Source organism: Lasiodiplodia theobromae, assembly GCF_012971845.1.
Source record: "Lasiodiplodia theobromae strain AM2As chromosome Unknown scaffold_21, whole genome shotgun sequence".
Lineage (NCBI taxonomy): Eukaryota > Fungi > Ascomycota > Dothideomycetes > Botryosphaeriales > Botryosphaeriaceae > Lasiodiplodia > Lasiodiplodia theobromae.
In genome coordinates, this window is record NW_023336419.1 from 103,782 (window position 1) to 123,198 (window position 19,417).

At 54.8% G+C, this 19,417-nt stretch overlaps 6 protein-coding genes across 6 annotated transcripts; 5 read left to right on the forward strand and 1 right to left on the reverse strand.

The window, feature by feature from the left end:
* Positions 1-1,769: 1,769 nt before the first annotated feature.
* LTHEOB_7067 (Rrna processing protein) lies at positions 1,770-2,939 on the forward strand (the record flags this gene model as incomplete). Its single annotated transcript, XM_035516392.1, has 3 exons — positions 1,770-1,955; positions 2,019-2,724; positions 2,794-2,939. The coding sequence occupies 3 exons, from the start codon at positions 1,770-1,772 to the stop codon at positions 2,937-2,939; spliced, it is 1,038 nt and encodes a 345-aa protein (XP_035371514.1).
* Positions 2,940-4,274: 1,335 nt separating this feature from the next.
* Positions 4,275-5,479, forward strand: LTHEOB_7068 (Cyclin-dependent protein kinase regulator pho80 protein; the record flags this gene model as incomplete). The annotated part of the gene is made up of 3 exons (XM_035516393.1): positions 4,275-4,565; positions 4,618-4,722; positions 4,775-5,479. 3 exons carry the CDS (start codon positions 4,275-4,277, stop codon positions 5,477-5,479), a joined length of 1,101 nt encoding a protein of 366 aa, XP_035371515.1.
* Positions 5,480-6,144: 665 nt separating this feature from the next.
* Positions 6,145-7,324, forward strand: LTHEOB_7069 (Cyclin-dependent protein kinase regulator pho80; the record flags this gene model as incomplete). The annotated part of the gene is made up of 2 exons (XM_035516394.1): positions 6,145-6,815; positions 6,928-7,324. The coding sequence occupies 2 exons, from the start codon at positions 6,145-6,147 to the stop codon at positions 7,322-7,324; spliced, it is 1,068 nt and encodes a 355-aa protein (XP_035371516.1).
* Positions 7,325-8,937: 1,613 nt separating this feature from the next.
* On the forward strand, positions 8,938-11,206 carry LTHEOB_7070 (Vtc domain-containing protein; the record flags this gene model as incomplete). The annotated part of the gene is made up of 3 exons (XM_035516396.1): positions 8,938-9,537; positions 9,610-10,765; positions 10,827-11,206. The coding sequence occupies 3 exons, from the start codon at positions 8,938-8,940 to the stop codon at positions 11,204-11,206; spliced, it is 2,136 nt and encodes a 711-aa protein (XP_035371517.1).
* Positions 11,207-11,872: 666 nt separating this feature from the next.
* On the forward strand, positions 11,873-15,450 carry LTHEOB_7071 (Armadillo repeat protein; the record flags this gene model as incomplete). Its single annotated transcript, XM_035516397.1, has 3 exons — positions 11,873-12,203; positions 12,294-13,969; positions 14,020-15,450. The coding sequence occupies 3 exons, from the start codon at positions 11,873-11,875 to the stop codon at positions 15,448-15,450; spliced, it is 3,438 nt and encodes a 1,145-aa protein (XP_035371518.1).
* Positions 15,451-17,961: 2,511 nt separating this feature from the next.
* LTHEOB_7072 (uncharacterized protein) lies at positions 17,962-19,143 on the reverse strand (the record flags this gene model as incomplete). Its single annotated transcript, XM_035516398.1, has 1 exon — positions 17,962-19,143. One exon carries the CDS (start codon positions 19,141-19,143, stop codon positions 17,962-17,964), a length of 1,182 nt encoding a protein of 393 aa, XP_035371519.1.
* Between the last annotated feature and the right edge of the window lie 274 nt (positions 19,144-19,417).

Consider the following 19,417-nt stretch of genomic DNA (forward strand, 5'->3'; position numbering starts at 1 on the left):
TTACTCGTACTTTATCCTTAGAGAAGAGACGTATACATAGAAAAGAGGATTTTTTTTTTAAATAAAAAAAGGTTAAAAAAATATCGACGGCTCCCGAGCTGTTATCTGTGTGAGGAATTTCCCCGTCTCACCAGCAGACTCACAGAGCCTAGCACGCCATCAGCCGTATTCAACTAACACAGAGGAAAGGGTTCAGGTTTACGTCAACTCTTGTTAGGCGACTGGGGGTGGTGCCCGATAATAAACAGACTCTTCAGGGACCGTCTGTTTTGGAGTCAGGATCGAACTTAGGGTTGCTGCACCCGTGGCCCTTGCCCACGAGCTGTATCTGGTGGTAGTTGCCTGTGACAAGTAGACCATGGATACACCTGACTATACCCGTGTAGACCGGCTAATAGCTTCATATACCGGGGTCCGTAGTGGCGCTCTCCCAACAAGGCTACCTCAACGTCTTGCGACTAACTCAACATGGCCGCTAAAGCTGCGCTGACCATTCACCAGTGCATCCTTGATGTCCACCCAGCGGAACATCGACGCTCTTTGTCCATCACCACGCGTGTGTTAACATTGCACCCCCGCGGCAAGAATTGTTCATGGTGATGTACACCTAACGCAACACACCAGCGAACGAAACGGAGAGCAAAAAGACAGCGCAGCACCATGTGAACTCATCTCACACGTGCAATCACCTGCACCACAGCACGGGCTCTCTTCGTATATTCCCTACATCCTCTTTCTTCTTCCGAACGGTCTCACTGGAGGCAATGCCCAGGGTATTCGTACCTATCGCTTCGTTCTTATACCAGACGACCAAGGCTCAATTTCTGTAACACCAGCACGGCCAATTCTCTACAACAGCAGTTTCCTGGTCGTGTTTCTCGCGTCAGTCACTCGAATGAAATATTGCGTGTCCCACAATCTCGAAAGTTTTCGCATTCTCGCACCGGGCCTGGTCCCTGTAGGTCGATGAAGGGAATTGGACAGTTTTCTGAAGTGAGACAGAGTCGCCAGCACGCCAGCTGGTTTCAAACTGTTGCCCTTGGCGTGGCATGGTATGACGATGGATGATGGGCCAGTGAACAAGGGATGAGATGAGGTTTGAGTTTCGCAGGAATCGTGTGGGACTAGCGGCGGAGCTCTGCGGCAAGCTTCCGAAACCGACTCCACGATACGGTAGGGCTGAAAGCTCAATGCCGATCCTCGCGATTGATGTTATGCGAGCCGAACAAATCAGCAGATGCCTTTTTGCTTTACAGTACCCACACGTCGTAGGATTCGGGTAGCACCCCGAAAAGAGGCTTTGCACCAACGTCCTGCATCAACATCCCGTCTTTTACAGCGTTTCGGCAGTCTTTCGCACTCTCGCCTTTGGACAAGCTGTCTAAACGACTAAACTACTACCAGGCACAGATCAAAGGAAAAATCAGGGTCCAAGAAAAAGCGGTAGGCTCTACATACTCGACTACATTCCCAAGAACGAGGTCTTTGAGCTCTTGACTACGGAGTCAATCTTACGCATCCTTCATGATTTTCGCAGTGCGTGGTGATTGATGAAGCGTAGGTGAGCAGCCTCGGCTGTCCATGCTTGCAGCTGTCCCGACACAATTGCTTTTTGTGGAGAGCGGGCTTGCTACCATGCCGGTCGTCACCGGCCGGGGTTTGCAAGTGGGCCGGGGATATGCGCGAGTGGTCTGTGCGGAACCCGCTGAAAACTTCCCGGCTGTGGAGGTGCGACACTGCAGTAACAACAACCACACCTCTGCGCGAAAATGGTGCTATCGCGGAATCTAAGCCGCTCGCTGCGCGCGCGCGAGGACGACTCCGATGACGAACCATACTCCGACGAGCTCGAGGCCAGCTCGCCCTCCGTGCTAGCAACCGGCGATGGTGGAGAGATTGAAAGCTCAGAACCCGAGTCCGACGGTGACCAGGATGAGGATATGGATGATGCCGAGGTACGCTCTCAGTAATTTTCTTGGTTTGCGACGCCAAATGCTTACTTTCCCGCCGGAATATAGTCAGACAACGGCGGAGACGTCCAGGAACAACTTAGCAAAGTCTCGTTTGGCGCGCTCGCGAAGGCCCAGGATTCACTCTCGAAGCAGAAGGACAGCAGTAGGAAACGGAAGCGGGGTTCGGATCATACAGCGGACCAAGAGGACAAGTTGCAGGCTCTGCGCGAGCGCTTGAGAGAGCTGAAGGAAGCCAAGGCGGCGGGGAGCAACACCAAGAACCCTTCGAAGAAGGCAAAGGCGCCGGAACCCGACGACGAAGGCTCGTCCGATGATGACTCGGAATCGTCCAACTCCGACCAGGAAGATTCCGGCAAGAAGGCAAAATCCCGCTCGTCCAAGCATGCGCCCGCCGTCATGTCCAGCAAGAGGCCGGTCAGCCGCAAGAGGGAGGTTCTTGCTTCCAAGAAGCGTGCTGCCCGCGACCCGCGCTTCGATACGCTTTCTGGTCCTCTCGATTCGAACAAGCTCAAGCACAATTACGCCTTCCTTGATCAGTACCGTGACTCCGAAATGGCTGAATTGAAGGCATCCATCAAGAAGACGAAGAGCGAAGAAGACAAGGAGATTCTGAAACGGAAGCTATTGAGCATGGAAAGTCAGAAGAAGGCCAAGGAGTCTAAGGAGCGACGGGAAAAGGTTATCCGCGAGCACAAGAAGCAAGAGAAGGAGGCAGTGAAGGAGGGCAAGACGCCGTACTTCTTGAAGAAGTGTAAGTTGTTCCACTTGTTCAGGCGTTACTTCATTTGGTGAACAATGTACTGACACTTTGATGCTATAGCCGAGGTCAAGAAGCGAGCTCTCGTGGACCAGTTCTCCAACATGAAGGGCAAGCAGAGAGAAAGACTCATCGAGAGGAGGCGCAAGAAGGCTACCGCCAAGGAGAGGAAGAACATGCCCGATGCGAGAAGGACAACAGGCGAGTGATTATGGGACAGTACGACTGGATGCAACGGTTGGAGCAACCCGAATGCAAATGGAGGGCAAGGCAATTTCCGGCGCTTTTTGTTGGAACAACGCAGAGTGTTATGGCGCCTGCCAATCATGCCGAGGACCAATACCCTTACTGAGAGGAGGATTCTCAAATCAAGATGCTCCATCGCATTGCCGACGAGAAGGGCAAATATTCCTCATCGTCACGCAGTCGGACGACATTGCTGCTGGTATGGCTCACGACTGATCGCAAAAGCCTTAAATGCCTAATATCATAACGGCTTTGGGGATACTGCCCTGAAAACGCACGCTAAACCAGGGGTGCGATATGCTATTTCCAAGGATAAATGTGATCTAGACGATCATTGAGCGTTCCAGCTGAGCCTCCGGCATTGGAATGAATTGTGTCTGACCCTGGACGCGTGGAGACAAGCTGAGACTGACTTTGCAGATTCCTCAAATAAAGCCTTGAATATGGAAAACGAAACCATGAATCAAAGCCCGCATGCATTTTGTCAGTGTTTCGACATTCGCAATGGAATCATTTCTTTCCCACGCCGTCCTCACGCACAAGTCGTGGCTATGCAAAGTTGGTATACTTGCTGCGTAACTGGAAGCAATAACATTTGTACCCCATTTGTTCTATTGTTAGGCTGTCAGAGGCGGGATCTTGCACTACCGTTTGGTAACGATGTCCAACACCTTTCCACAAGGCCCCCGAACCCCGTTATTCTGCCTTTATGCCAATTCGGGGAAAGACTTTGTTCTCCTGGTCACTCCAATTCCCGCCTGTCTTTGTGAGGCTTGCCCCCAGCCGTGGTACCCACCTTGGCTCTGAGGGAAGCACTACTCATGAACACTCTATGCACATGAGGGTTTGATTTTTCAAGGGTCTAACTCCCACAGAAACGAGGCACAGTCTACTTTTGCGTATATTTACGATGAATTCAGAGCGACTGAGATATATGAGGGGGCGTGTGCAGCGGGGTGACGAGGAACGCTGGTTTTACCACCGTGTTACTTGGACACAGCCCGAGGACCGAGACCACAAAACAGGCGTATCGAGCAACACTAGCTCTTTGAGAGCCGATCAGTGGCACGCTTTGTGGCTTGCGTTCTACATCCAGGCTCTCTTGGCCGGCGTTCATAGCTCCGCCTGCCGATTCCTTTGTTGCCTTATTCTCATTCTCATATTGTTGGATCGTCCCCACCTCTTTGCCTCCGTTCAAGAGTCTCTCAACTTCTGCGACATTATTCGTCCCAACAGACCTGATGCATCAGTCACATCGATTACTCAGAGCGGTGGCTTGCGGCCTTGCTCTTCTCGGCATGGGCGCCTCTGCTCAGAGCAGCGGCTCTCCTACAACTCAAACAGCGTCTTCAGCTACCAGCTCGGCCGCCACTACTCATACGGTTCTTGTGGGGAAAGCAGATCATAAGTTTGAACCGGACGTTACACAGGCGCTGGTGGGCGACTTTGTCAAGTTCCAATTTTACCCAAATAATCACTCTGTCGTTCGCGCCGAGTACGGGTATCCATGTATTCCTTATGAGATGACTGGCGTGGGAAAGGCTGGGTTTTACTCTGGGTTTAAGCCAGTGGATGTAATACTGGACGACGTGAGTATCTTTCCCGAAGCTGATATGTCGTCGAAATTGACATGTCCTGCAGCCGCCATCCTATACAGTTCGGATCAATGACACTGATCCAATCTTCTTTTACTGCTCTGCTCCTGGGTCATGCATCAACTATGAAATGGTTGGGGTGATAAACCCGGTGAGTCCACACAGAGAAAGGAAGACAAAGTGAAAGACGCTGACTTGTATAGAACAAATCCACATCGCTGGAGGTTCAGAAGCAAAAGGCTGGCGACAGCTCCTTTTCGTTGAGTCCCGGTGAAAAGTTCCCGGACGAAGCGGCTTCATCATCAGTTCTGTCGGGAGCAGCATCGGCAACTGCGAGCTCGAAATCAACAGCGGCAGCGGCTGGCGGTCACTCGAGCAGCCTCTCTGGAGGGGCCATCGCTGGTATTGTTATCGGGGCCTTCGCGGTGATTGCCATCATGGCTGCTTTGTTCTTTTACGTTGGCCGCACCAAGTCTTTGAAAGAGAAGGTGAAGCGTCAATCGATTTCAATGAGTCCCCACGCAGCGGCGGGCAGCCCGCCCATGTTCCAGTCGCCAGTCGGCATGTTCCCGCAGAACAGCCCCTACCTCCAGCGGTCTAACATGGGCGGCGGCGGCCCGCCATCGTACTCGCCGGCCGGCGATGAGTACAGCACAGGGCAGTCCGGGGGCCATCCGCGGTCGTACTTCACCGAGGTTGGCATGTATCCGCACCACAATGCCATGGTGTCAGACGGGTTCGTACAGCTTTCGTCGAGTCCGAACGCTTATTTCGCAAGGCTGATGCAAGGACGCAGCGTCTCGAGATCGTCCAATACGGGCAGCCCACCGCCGCCGGCGTCGTCTCCACCCCCACCTCTGCCGTCCCCGGTCCCCAAGAAGCCTCAAGTGCACGAGATGGCGGGCTGAGGCCGGCAGCAAACGAGCTCGGGAACACGGCGTTCGGTGTTTAGACAGGCATGGATTTGTTCGTTTCTTGTATTGTTATTAATTCCGTAGTGCAGCGGGACAGCTGCTGGCAATATACCCTTTTTGTTCGACCGGTTGCAGAAGTGCGGAGCGGGGGGCCCTAAGATAGCGCCGGTAAACGCTCCGAGGCAACGTGACTATGCCATCAAGGTCCTTGAGCATGACACAAGCGGGCGAAAGAGGTTAGGAGCGCAGAGTTTTGACGGGCCGTTTCTCAGGTCGCGAACAGGCGGCGGCGTTGCAGCCCTACGACAGCCTGGCGCTGGTGGACGGGCCGGCACATCGACGAAGCGCACGCTGGCTGATCCTCGTTCGCGCTGCCGGCACCGTGATCCGTGATGAAATGACAGCCAATTGTCGCCCCTCGTGGATACTTGGCAGCCACCCGCACGCCTGCATAGTCGAGATAAATAACGGCGGCCGGCCCTCCGCAAGCCTGGATCCCTACTTCTGGTCTGGCGGCGCTCCTCCTGCTCGTTGCTCGCTCGCTGGTCTCGCCCGCATCGCGCCGCCGAACGCTGAGCTGCCCGCGGAGAGAGCGAAGGCAAGAACATGCGTCGGCCGGCTACCCACTCCTGCTGCAAAAACTTCGTGAGCGCCTGACGATGGCCATGTTGCACTCTCCCTCGCCAACCTTCTCCGCCTCCAACTCGCCGAGCGCTCCCTTCCACACCCCGTCGCGGCCGTACAATGCCTCGTGCCGCTCGTCCACCTCCAGCGCTGCCTCCCCGCGCGTCTTCACCCCTGCAGCTGCCGCGGCGCCTCCTTCGTCCCGGCGCATAGATGCCTCCCCATCGCTGGTACCCACAACCTCCGCCTCTGTCCAACACGCCCGATCACCGATACCCAAGCGGCAGACCTCTGATGCCGCAACCCAGTACACGCCCAACGACTACCCGCCTACGTTCCGCCCGACCCAGGGCAAGAGGCAGTCCAGCGCCAGCGCCGACCCACTACACCAGAGCCCGAGGGCAGCCAAGCGGAGGGAGACCTTCGCCGACGCCGCCGACGTAGCCACCACGGAAGGCCCTCAAGAGCCGCAGCCGCGGGTGACCCCGCAGCCTGCCACTGTCTCGAGCGCCGCCCAGCGCGACGGAGAGCAGCAGGAACACCAGCAAGATGCGCTCCACCCAGACGCCAAAGTCATGCCCGTCCGCTATGAGACGTGCGATGTCAAGGACCTGGGCGTTCTGATCTCCGACATGCTCATGGAGCTGGTGCGGCTGAACGACGCCCTCCCGCTGCAGGACGGCCAACTGACGCGCTTCCACTCCCGGTACGTACCCGCCCTGCCCGTGCCAGCGGCCCAGCAAGCTCCATAGCCCTGGTTGTGGGTCCCTCCGGGCGAGCTCTGGCACGCGTCAACCGCGATCCTAACCCAGCTTTAGTGCCCCGCCGAGCATTTCCGTCCGCGATTACCTCAACCGTCTCATTGTACATGCCACTCTCTCGCCGCCAATTCTCCTTTCCATGGTGTATTACATCGACCGGCTCTGCCTTCTCTATCCTGCCTTCACCATCAGCAGTCTGACCGTCCATCGTTTCCTCATCGCTGCCGCCACGGTAGCTTCCAAGGGCCTCAGCGACAGCTTCTGGACAAATAATACCTACGCAAGAGTAGGAGGCGTCAGCACGCGCGAACTGGCCCTGCTCGAGCTGGAGTTCCTTACGCGCCTGCAATGGCGGATCGTGCCAAAACCGGAGGTTCTGGTAGACTACTACAGGAGCCTGGTGGAGCGGGGCGATGGCTACGTGATGGCGCAAGATCCAGAGGATTCGGAGTGATTGATGGAAACCGGTGTATAGGCGGTTGCTTCTGATAATGGTCTGCTTGGATTGGATAGAGATGTCCCGGCGACGCAAGGAACTGTGTGGCCTTGGAGATGATTTTATCCCGGCGGAGATCCTGAGCTGAACGTGGCACGAGGAATCGCGGCGAACGGACCGGAGCAAGGGAAAGGGTGGAGCATATCGAAAGTCGGCGTTGGGGGACAGCATTGCATTGCATTGCATAGCGGATACCACCAAGGGTGTTATGCAGGATTTGCGGCCAGCGCTTTTGCCTGGCTTTTTTTTCTTGACTTTTCTAGAATGGAGGACCAGAATAGTTCGTCTATGGAAGCTTCCGAGCACCTCTATCAAGGCTGACAGCACGCTAGAAGTGATGCCGGCAGCGCGGGTGCAATTGGCCCGGATGTCGCGTGCCGCGACTATCAACCTTCTTGATTGAACGAGGGCGGCTGCAAGCTGCTCTCAATTGGAACGTAGCGAGCGGCCGAAACCGAGTCACGATGCTCTTTGCTCTCGTCATAGCGATAGGAAGCGGAGCCTTCACGAGAGAACAGGGGCGGCGGGTGCTGCGCTGGTCCAATAAGCTTGAGGTGCGCCATCCCCGGCAACCTCGCTGGTCGGCCAACAGCCTTACAAGGTGTCGAATCGCTGTGCCCACGACAGGGAGGCGACCTACGACGCACACCCGTCTTCGACGTGCGATCTCTGCAGGATGAGGGCAGTCGCATGGCGCGGTCTCGGGCTGCTGCATCAGCATCGCTATCGAAGATCCGCCCAGCACCGGCAGAGAATCAAGTACCTGCCGTCGCGCTGCTGCCCTACGCATCTCCACAGCCGCCCAGCCGCGTCGCTCGTGTACCCGGCTCTGAGACGGCTTGCTCCCTCGTCTCCCGCCTTTCCAGCCCCCCAACGCTCCGCCCCGTGGGCCCTGCAGACTCGCGCATCACGCTGCATGTCCAGCCGCAGGCCGATTCGCTGTCTTTGTCCATCCAGGGCCGCCGCGCAAACGCCTGTTGGCAGCACCGCAGGCGCATTGGTACCCCATATGCACGCATAGCCGCCGCATGTCTCAAGAGCCAGGCGAACTGTGAAATGAACGTGAGTCTACGTGGTCTGTCTCTGCCGCTCAATTTCTGCGCGGACTTTACTGCGAGTTTTTTTGAAGTCTCCTGCATACATAGCTTGAAGCTAAGCCGCGCGACTTTGATAGTCACACGAGTTCCCGCCCGCTGCATAGTTCCCGTGAAAAAGAAAAAAAAAATCATGGCCACAACAGCGTTGACGACGGACAGCCTTTCGCGGCTGTCGTCGGTCAATGCGTCCAGCATTGACGAGCGGTTTTCCAGCGAGCGGTGGAGGCCGCGATATTCAGCTTCACCGGAGCCGCAATGGGCAGTTTCACCTTCATACACACCGGTAGGTAAACCCAAACCTGATCTTTTCGGGCCGGCCCTTTCCCCTCCACGCCCGCTAAAGTAGAGGCCGTTTCTCACTGTCTGTGCCAGGTGCGGAAAGCTTCCAGAGCACTCACCACAACCCCACACACCGCCCCGCCCGCGCACCGTCCACGCGCCCAACGTCACGTCTCCGATCCCATCCAGCCCTTGATGGTCGACGACGAGTGGGCGCTGGACATGCCCATCCGTCACCGCAAAGCAAGCTCCCCCGAATATCCGCTGAAAAAGCCCGCATCGCCTGCCCAGCACCGGCGCGGAAGCTCGTTGCTCGAAGAATTCCGCCCAGCCGCTGGCCGACAATGGCCACCCCGCGGCTACACGCTCGAGTCCATGCTGGACCAAGCTCAGGCCGATGAGCTCATAAGCGCCGGCACGAGCATTTTCAAGGGCCGCGTCGAGGACGCGCCCGGTGCGCCCGCGGGCTACTACCGCTTTTTTGCCATAATGGAGGGAGATGACGCCGAGCGGAATGACCGCGCCCAGTACCAGCACGAGGCATACAAAGACATAACCATGTCGCAAACCACGTCATCCGGCAGCGCGTATCCGTGGCTCGCACTGGAGCAACCTTGTATGGCCTATGCATTTGGTTGGATGCCCGGGACCACGACGCTCAATTACAAAGTCAGCCTGTCGGGAAGCTTGAAGCCAAAGCTTAAGTACGGCGGCGGGTCTATTCAGCCACGCAAGATAAAGTTGGGCCACATACTGGATCGGCTGCGCAATTTGGAGAAGGGATTCCAGGACGATGTTCGTTTTACCCCGGCTCTGTTCGATTCGTGAAGGAGTTCGGTTACTTGATATCTGACGTGACTACCATAGGATCCTGAGGAACTCCATCATGATTTGTACGACACTCTGCTGGACAGCTCGAATGCTGATGACAACACTGGGCTGGAGCAGCAGATCGTTGCCCTGTTCACCGTTCTTACGAACCCAGAGTGGATTGATTTCAGCCAACCGAAGAATCATGTGGTTGCCAAATTCTTCGACAGCAAAGATGGCGCCAGAAAAACGAAATTCTTCCACCAGCTCCTGCTCGCCGTCGAACTGTACCTCCGGGTGCACCACGATATGCACCTCGCTCAAGCGAAGAGAACTCTGATCGGTGCGCTTCCTCCCAAGGTGTTATGGGACCTTGCATTAGCGGAACGTTGGTTGGAAAATATGACGATCAAGAAGTCGCGCACATCATCGAATGAGAGCGTGTTCAGCTTCCAGTTGACGAACAAAAAGAAGCAAAAGGAGGCATTGCGGCTCTTCGCAAAGACGCTAAAATGGCCAAACATGCAGGAACTCGATTACGTCCTTGAGGAACAAAACCGCTACGAGGTACCGCTTGAGGACCGTTCGGCAGACGCCATGTCCTGGTTCGCGGGCGTGATACTTCCCGGCCCAACTTTACCGTGGCTCCTCATGAACTCTCTGATCGACTGTGACAAGGAGACTGGTCCATCTCTCAAATACCTCACACACGTTGCACCGGCTTCCGGGTTCCAGTACAGGGCTAATACATACTGGTCCTACAAATGCATTGTGGGAAAGGTCATTGGCGCATCAAGAGGAGTCAAGCAGGTAACGGGTTGGATTGGCCCTTGCTACTACAGCCCGGATCTCAAGCGCACAGAATGCGTCAAGATCAACCAGATATCGCCTCCCAAGATCCGGCTAACACCATCGGATGTGGAGTCTGTGAAGGTGCGCACAGATCCTCTTGGTCCGGAAGAGGACGAGTATCCGCTTGGCGACTACGACTTGGTCATGCCCGAGATGGAAGACATTACGGACGACATACGGGTGCAGAAGCTGAGCTTCCACCCCGTCAAGGAGCAGCCAATGCTCAAGCACGGAGGGGAAGGAGCGCCATTGTTGTTTGATGCATCAATAATGTTTGCTTGTGGCGGGGATAGCTGGCCGATGCGGCTAGTCTACGACGTGGATTTTGTCGCGGCATATCCCTGTCGTCAGGGACCGCATGGTAAGTCAATACGCATGTGCACCTTTTTGCCTTCTCAGACGTCCTGACGGTGCTTCTGTAGTGCTCTTCTTCGACTACAAATTTAAGGCAATTCGAGTGGACGATGGTCTTGTCGACATCACGGAATGGAGCCAAGGCTCTGGCCTGTCACATTCGGATTCTTCGCAAATGGCTTCACGCAACACCTCTCGAACCACGCTTGCTTCGATGCAGGAACCGGTATCCACGCATCTGGATTGCGTGCTCGTCATCGAAGCGCTTGGCGTCAGCGACAATGAAGTGTTTGCCCGGTCGTGGTGCGCGCAGACAGGCCATCACGCAATTGTCGCAAACATCAAAAAGACGTGCATGGCCTGCGCAATCAGAGAGGCATATGCGTCTTGCATCAGTGTGGTGATCTTGACAGAAGGAGGCAGGGTGACTGAAAAGGATGAGGACTAAACCATGGGTGGCACGTACTTTGATGGAAATTCTGCACGAGTTTACGAATGATACCAGGTCTGCTAGATAACGAGGGCAATAATCGGGCATAGCATGACGGCATGGCGGCGGTCTGCAACTCAGTTGGGCGTGTGGGGTTAGGTACATGGATTTCGGCATTTTTGGGTCTCCCGAAGCATCGGGCAAGCAGCTGGCGTTGCACGAATTGGATTTGACTTTGTTATAGTGGTGACATTATTCATGCATAGTGAGATGTGAACCGGGCTGGAGCGGCGACGAACGGCGGCGGGGACGGGAGCTTGACGCGCTCGGCACCCCGAGCATCAACGTCACGTCCGTCCGAAGCAAGAGCCTTCGACTTGAGCACCTCTGACAACTCGCGCGCCGCCGCACATCGCACCGCTCTTGACACGAAACGACCACAGGGCCGCCCGCTTGCACTCGTGTATTCCTCGATCGTTCGATGGCAAAATATTCTTTCCGTCCACATCTCCACTGAGGCTGCACCATCACTCCTCCGCTCTCCGCCCTCCGACCTCCGCTGTCCGCATACCTCAGCCTCGAGCTTGTTCCCCGCCATCGCCCTCGCATCCGAGCAGCCTCCGGCATCCTCCGCCCAGCGCAGCCACGTTACCGAACTTCGTCGACGAACACCACTCCGCGAGAATGACGCGCGCACCCTCGCCCCCGGCTTTGGGGGAGCTGCGCAATCCCAGCTCGCCCGCCGTCCAGGTCAACGCTCTCAAGCAGCTCAAGAACTTTATCGTGGGGCACGACCAGAGAAAGGAGCTTGTGGTCCGCAGAGGCATAATACCAGAGCTGGCGCGCGTGCTGCAGGCGAACGTCAAGACAGCGGGCAAGCGACGGCAGCGCCACCTCAATGGCGGGGCGGGAGGAGCTTCCACCTCAGCGCCTGCTGCCGAAGACGTTGAGAGCTGGACGCAGGAAGATGAGGAGCGCTTGCAGGCCACGTTGATCGTGGGCAGTTTGGCTGTTGGTACGTCAATTGCTCGTCGCTGGGAAGACGAGGCCTTTCTTGTTGCATTTTGGAGAGCCACGCTCACACGGCTGTTACGTTGAAATTTAGGTGGACCACCTTTCGTTGCACCAATCCTCGCCGGAGGCCTCCTTCAACCGCTTCTCGCCGCACTGTCTCCGAGCGACGCTCCGCCGAAGCTCGTCATAGCTACCTTGCGCACGCTCATTTCTCTAGCCTCGGCCACCGGGTCTGACCTCTTTCCCAGCGCCTACCGGGAACGGATAGCAAACGAAATATACCAGAAGCCCGATGGAGACGCTTTGACCGAGATTTTGGCTCAGCGGTCGGCCATGCGTACGATACAGGAGCAGATCGGTCTGGCTGCCGAATTGATCTCGAAGACTTGCCGGAAAGACGATCACCGCAATTTCTTGGTCAAGTCTGGGGCATTGGACCTGCTCGCGTCGCACTTTGCAGCGCACGTGTCGGCATCCTCGTTGGTGTCACCGGTCGTGGAGGTCTCCGCCATAGCTTCGTTCCCGCCCGCGCCGTCGAAATCGCACTTCCTCCACATCGTCTCGGCAATTTCGAGTATCATTACGGAGTCGAGCTACAGGACGGCGCGGTTCCTGTACTCCCAGCCTGTGGTGGCCATTTTCCCCGCAGCCAAGCAGATTTCCGCTTTTGAGAAGTACGGATTCATGGTCCAGCCGCGGCCAAACGATTCGTACAATACGCAGAACGTCTCTCCTTACGAATACATTCTGCCTCAACTGCAGGTAACGCAGACCAAGGAGAGCAACTTCTCGAAAGCATTCCCGGCTCTGGGGTCCCTCAGCGCACCAGGAGATGGAACCAGGATATCGAGCTTCGCTGATCCGAACTCGCAATCCGGGAAGCACGTGACAGGACAGGAATACGAGACTGCGATATACGCGTGGTGCATTCGCATGTCCAGGGAACATCTCGACGACGAGAGGCTTATCTTTGTCGAGCTACTTGCGGAGCTGGTCAAGTTTGCGGAAACCAACCCTATTGATAACCGATCTGAGTACGCAAAGGAGGGTCAGCGTCGCTTGTTGGCTGTTCTCATTGTCCCGCTGCTCGCGAAGATGGCCGACGAAGGCGAGGCAGGTGGCCGCTCCGAGCGCTCCACGAAGGCGATGAGATTAATGGCAGCGTTGCTAGAGTACGATCCGATTCTGCAAAACGCTGCTGCAGACTCGGGCATCATCAGGAAGGTCTGTTATGTTCTCAAGAAGTCGTTTGACGCCGTGGTTGGCGATCAACCGAAGCGCTGGTCACCTATTCCGTCATCGCCGGATGAAATGGACAGCCTGGAGGGCGTGGAAAGAGCGGACGTGCTCGGTAGCCCTGGAGTATCACCTGAGGTACACATTCTCCTGAAGAGTCGGGAGTGTTCGTTGCTTGCGCTTGCGGCTATTGCACACAAGGAAGATCCTCACCGAAAGACGATCATCGAGAGCGGTGCTGTGGCTTGCATTGCCGATTCCCTTATTCCGTACGAGCGAGAGGATGAGGAAATGTCACGCGGCACCATCTCGACTGGCGCGAAGGATGGCAATCCTATACCTGTGCTGATTGCTGCCTGCAATGCGGCCAGGGCAATGTCGAGATCGGTCAGCGTGCTGAGAACAAGTATGATGGACTATGGCATCGCCAAGCCGATCTATGGTCTTCTCAAGCATTCCGTCATCGACGTGCAGATTGCGACGACGGACGTTCTATGCAACCTGCTCTTGCAGTTCTCGCCGATGAGAGAGGTTAGTGCTTGGTTTTCTGATTGAGAGATTTGGTTGCTAATACCGTTCAGGACTTGATTGAGGCAGGTGTTGTCAAGACCTTATGCGAACACGCACATTCGGCTGATTCAAGGATACGTCTGATCTCGCTCTGGGCTCTGAAGCATCTCGTCTTGCAGGCAGACAACGAGATCAAGATACAGTGTCTGGAAGAGCTTGGTACTGGCTGGCTGATCAACACTGTCAGTGGAGAGGCTCGACAGGTGCAGATGCCTAAGGGACATTTCCAGCACTCAAGACCAGCCACCCCATCACTGGGCATGGGAACCCCCAATGCCGCTGGCGAGCAAGTTGATCTGCTCAATGCTGTTGAGGAGCCAAGTATGGATATCGACAATGACACGGGAGCCTCAGGAGATGAGGACGATGTCATGGCAGACAGCATCGGGCTTCTGCGGAACCGCAGCGCCAACGCAAACAGCACAGTCGCCAAGAACAAGGCGAAGCTGCGGGCAATAAAAGATGCAGAGACCAACCCTATAATCCGTGCCCAGAAGGAAGACCTACGGATTCAGGAGCAGGCGCTTGATTTCATCCGCAACCTGATCATGACAGACGCCGGCTCCAGCCCTGGCGATATGATTGACCACGTCCTGCAGACGTTTGGCCGGGACCGCTTCTTCGAAATCCTAACCGCCAAATTGCGGCCTCGCTCTACAGGTGCAGCTCCCTCTTCTTCGAGCCAACACCCAAGTCCCTACCAACAACACTCGTCCACATCATCCCCCAACCCAGAAGGCGCCGCGGCTACGACCCGAAACAATTCGGGCGGCAGCACGTCAGCGCCGTCGGACCTGGCGCACCTGGCGCCGCCCGAGATCTTACTAGCGACGACGTTCATCGTGGTACACGTGGCGAACGGCAAGCCGGCGCACCGGCAGCTGGTCATCGCCCAAACGGGCCTGATGCGCGAGCTGCTGCCCCTCTTCTCGCACCCGGACCGGCGCATCCGCGTGGCGTGCGTGTGGCTGGTCAACAACCTGACGTGGATCGAGGACGCGTCGGACCACGCGGCGGCGCGCCAGCGCGCACTCGAGCTGCGCGGCCTCGGCGTCGAGGCGCGCGTCCGCCTGTGCCTGAGCGACGCCGAGCTCGACGTCCGCGAGCGCGCCAAGACGGCCATGGAGCAGGTCGGCAAGCTGATTGACAATCATAGCCATGGCCACGGTTTGGGGCACGGGGGTGGGCAGAGCGGGGTTGGTGGTGGAGGCGGTGGTGCCGGCAGCGGTGGCGGTGGCGGTGCTGGTGGTGGTGGTTCGGGCAGTGGTGGTGCTGGGAGCGGCGGGAGTGGGAGTGGCAGCGGAAGTGGTAGCGGGACGCCTGGGGGTGGTGCCGGTGGGAGTGGCGGCGGCGGCGGCATCGGTAGCGCCATGGCTGCGGGGTTCATGGCGGGGCTGGGCGCGTCGTCGGGGTCGCATAGGCCGTGGAATCAGGAGAGGTAAGGAAGGGAGACAAAAAAAAAAGCGAGTCACTGTGTTGCTTTATTTTCACACTTTCCCACTTTCTCTTTTTTGGAAAATTGGTGAGGGGAGATCATGATGATGATGATGCTGGTGGTGGTGGTGAAAAGGAAGGGGAGGGGACACGGTGACGAAAGTTTGACTTTTATTGTACTATCCGCATAGTCTAACGATGGAGGTGGGGTTAAAGGCTGGATATAAGGGGAAAGCAGTTCCTTTCCTTTTCTTCTTTTTTTTTTTTCCTTCTTCTTTCCCAGCCTTTTGAGTGTTGAGGCGGAGTCGTTTTACCTGCGGAGATCGGATTGGTGGATAAGGGGCGAAGGTGTTTTCTTTTCTTTTTTTTTTCGGTTGGGGTAATGGCGTAATGACTGCGTTGGTAAAGACGAGCGGCGTTCTTTTCCCATGTCTCTCTTGCGCTCTTTTTTGCTTTGTAGGATGGTGACCGAGATGGAACGAATGGAAGTTTGATTGAAGCATATACTTGACATGAAATGCATGATGAAAGATGTCACTAATCCTGCCCTCATTTCTTTCCTTGATCGTTTTTCCTCCCGTCCAAACAAATCGAGTGAAATGAAATTGAAAACATTCTTTCCTCCAGGAGCCATATGTTCTCATCTCCACCTGTCACAGCACCAGAATAAAATGAACCCCACCAGGCTCGCCACACTGACCGCCCAGCTCGGCAGGCTGAACGCGTCGTACCGATCGCCGCGGTGGAAGTCGACAAGCGCGACCGTCAGTGTGCTAATGAGCACTGCAAACAGGAGGATCAGCAGTAAGGCGATCAGTTGGGTGGGGACTGCGAAGCCTTCGTCGAGGTAAAGACCCCAGCCGTAGCAGGTCGGGTTGGGGTGCAGCTCTGTGTGGAGGCGGCGGGGGTAGACGCTTGAGATTGTGTAGGGAAGGCGCTGCTGAGGTATTGGTTGTGTAACTGCGCTGGGATTGGTTCCTTGATGAAAGTGAGTGTAAGGGGTGGCCGGTGGTGTTCTTGAGTGTTGCTGCTGCTGACTGTTTCCTTGAGGAGCTTGAGACGTAAGGTTTACATCGCGGTTCGATTGTGGCAGAGTGGTTTCCTTGTTTGGCTTGTGGTTGCTCCAGATCTTCTGTATCCAGTTCCTTGCACTCCTATAAAATCGTTTCGAAGCATCACGCATGGCCGTCCATAGCGATGATGGAGCGGGCTGGTGAGACAGAAAATTGAGCACACTGGCGTATCCTGATTGACAATTATACCAGATGTTCCGAGTAAGATGTTTGCAGGCGTTTGAGAAACGGAAGGATATGCTATCGTGGGGATAATGCCAGTAATGACGTAGCATCTTTTCCACGAGTACAGGCGGTCGTTCCTTAAGGGGCCAGGGGGACCAGTTAGAGTCACAGCAATTAAGAGGCACGCTCCACTCCTTGTCTTTGAATACCAACTCTTCAGCAGCCAGGGGATCAAGATGGGCTTGGAACTGTGGCTCAATGAGCTTCATACGCTCAGACTGGAGAGTGCATTCCAATAACTTACTCGCACGAAGTTGAAATTTCTGATCTTACTCCACTTGAAATGTCTCCCGAAACCTCCTCTTGACGCAACATATTGACGTCGCAGGTGACGCATTAAGGATAAGTCATCGAGAAAATCAGGGACTCTGATATTCAACGCTTTTCCAGCGTCCTTGTAATGATCGTGACAAAGAAGAAACCATTCGTCGCGTTGATCTCTACTATTAGCCGTAAACAAAGATTGAGTTACCTCAGTGGCACTTTCTGGCTGTCCTGAAGTGACATTCTGCGCTGTACCATTATCGGCCGATGAACTCACTGGAGACTCATTATCGGTCCTATTGGCCAAGTCTGAGGCATCTGTTGTAGATGGACGTTGTTTATTGTTGTCCTCGCACGAGTTATCATGCGAAGTTAGTTCAACAGCAATTCCAGGTAAGCCATCGTTGAAGACTCTAGTAGCACTGATACCATCTCTCGGGGAGATCTGAAGTTGCGAGCGATTTCCAGTATAGCAAAGGTATTCGAACAGAGAGATAGCATCTCTCTCTCGTGACTCTGCAAAATCCTCAAAGAACTCGTCACCACAGGTCTGAGAATACATTTTATTAGTGGCTCTCCTTTGGACCGTGATTCTTAGAAACTTACGCATTGCAATTTTACCCGAGCATGCGGCGTTTCTTCTTCACTGATCAAGCTCCCCCACAGCCATACGAAGAATTGCTCAGTTCTCATCAGTTGGATAGCAATGTAAGTGCGGCTGGCAAGTATTCCAAACCCTAAAGCATTTACATAAACCATGTAGGCTTTCGGGATGAGCAAACAGAGTATGTAGCACTTGAATATCGGCTCCCGTGGTAGCAGAATCGTGGCATACATGGGAAGGAAGATCGCGAAACCTTCGAGAACAACCTGCATGACGACATTCGATTTTCCGTAGAGCTGGGTTGATGTTTTCTTCAGGTTTATTAGTATAGTTTTGATATTTACTAAGAATGTCTAGCTTACGATAGCCCATGCCCAGAGCAAAGCCACTTGGAGTGTAGCCACTGTACTGCAAACTTCTGGGGAGTTTTCAATCCTGGTTGTTGAACTGCCAATGGAATACGAGCTCCAATGCATAAAGCTCGTTCGTTTAAACGAAGAAGTCAATGATGAGGTATCATCAGAGCTGGTTTGTTGGCTCTGTGCATCTTGTTCTGGCGGGTTCTGGTTATTGCTGTCGATTTTCTGCTTCTTTCTCCACAGTCCCTTGGCTTTCTCCGTGTCTCTTATCCAGCTTTCAAGGTTGTCGAAAAGCTTGGACCAAGCTCTGCTGGACTTGATGAACGCCTCCATCTTGAGCAAGTTGATTGGGCCCTCGGGTTCATTCTCTTCAAATTGATCTAATTCGTCATCTTCTCCTCTCTCGAAAATCTGAACACCGTTGCCAACACCGGCCTTTTGGCCATACTTGAGCAAGTAAGATTCCAGGACATTTCTCCTTCCCGGGAGACGCTGGAATTCGACCATCTTGAAGATTCCTTCGGTAATGCAGTTTGCGATGTAGATACTGTTGATGCGAACAGTTCTCGCTGCATCTTTCTCTTCTGAGTGGCGTGCTTCTGCGCGAAGCTGGGTTGCAAACACCACCAGCATGTTTCTGAAGCTCTCTTCAAAAATTTCCGGTCGCAACAGCTTCTCGATGTCATCGCGCAAAATTTTTAACCTTTTCTCATCCTTGATCAAGAACACATATTCCTCCCGCGCTGCTTGGTATGGCCCTGGTGCTGCAACTGAGGCAGCTTCGTATAGTTCTGCAACTGAGGCAGCTTCGTATGGTTCAGTTTCGTTTTCCAATGAATCTATCAAAATGCTCTCTGATGGCCACTGGCTCTGAGTATCATCTTCGGTGGAATGATTTTGTTCCTTCTCAGCTTCCCCCATCGAGGTTAGCACTTGTGACCAGTCTACCTCTTCCTGCTGTTCTTCATTGAAATCTGCCATGCCCGCGACTTCACTTTGCCACTCGTCTACTAAAGTGGATCCTGAGAAAGCCTCGCTCTGGGCATCGTCTTCGGCGGAATGATGTTGTTCCTTCTGAGCTTTCCCCATCCAGCGGGTTAGCACTGGTGACCAGTCTACTTCTTCCTGCAGCTCTTCATTGATCTTCTCCACTATTCCCTCCTCTTTCACTCCCATCTGCCCGTCCTCGTCTTGATTCTTGTCATCAATCTGTACAGTACAGCTCTCCCCGATCTTCAACTCTCCATCGCCTTCGCTGGTGTCAACTTCGCTAATGTCTTCCTTTTTTTTCTGGGCCTTTATCGTTTTACAAACGGCGCGTCTTCTTTCCCTTTCCCGACTATGTTCCTCATATTTGACATCTGAAGAGTCGTTTGATGGAGATGGAGCTTAATCATGTCAGTCGACGATCAAGAAAAGCGAAGAGGGAGAAAAGCAAAAGCCTTTCCAG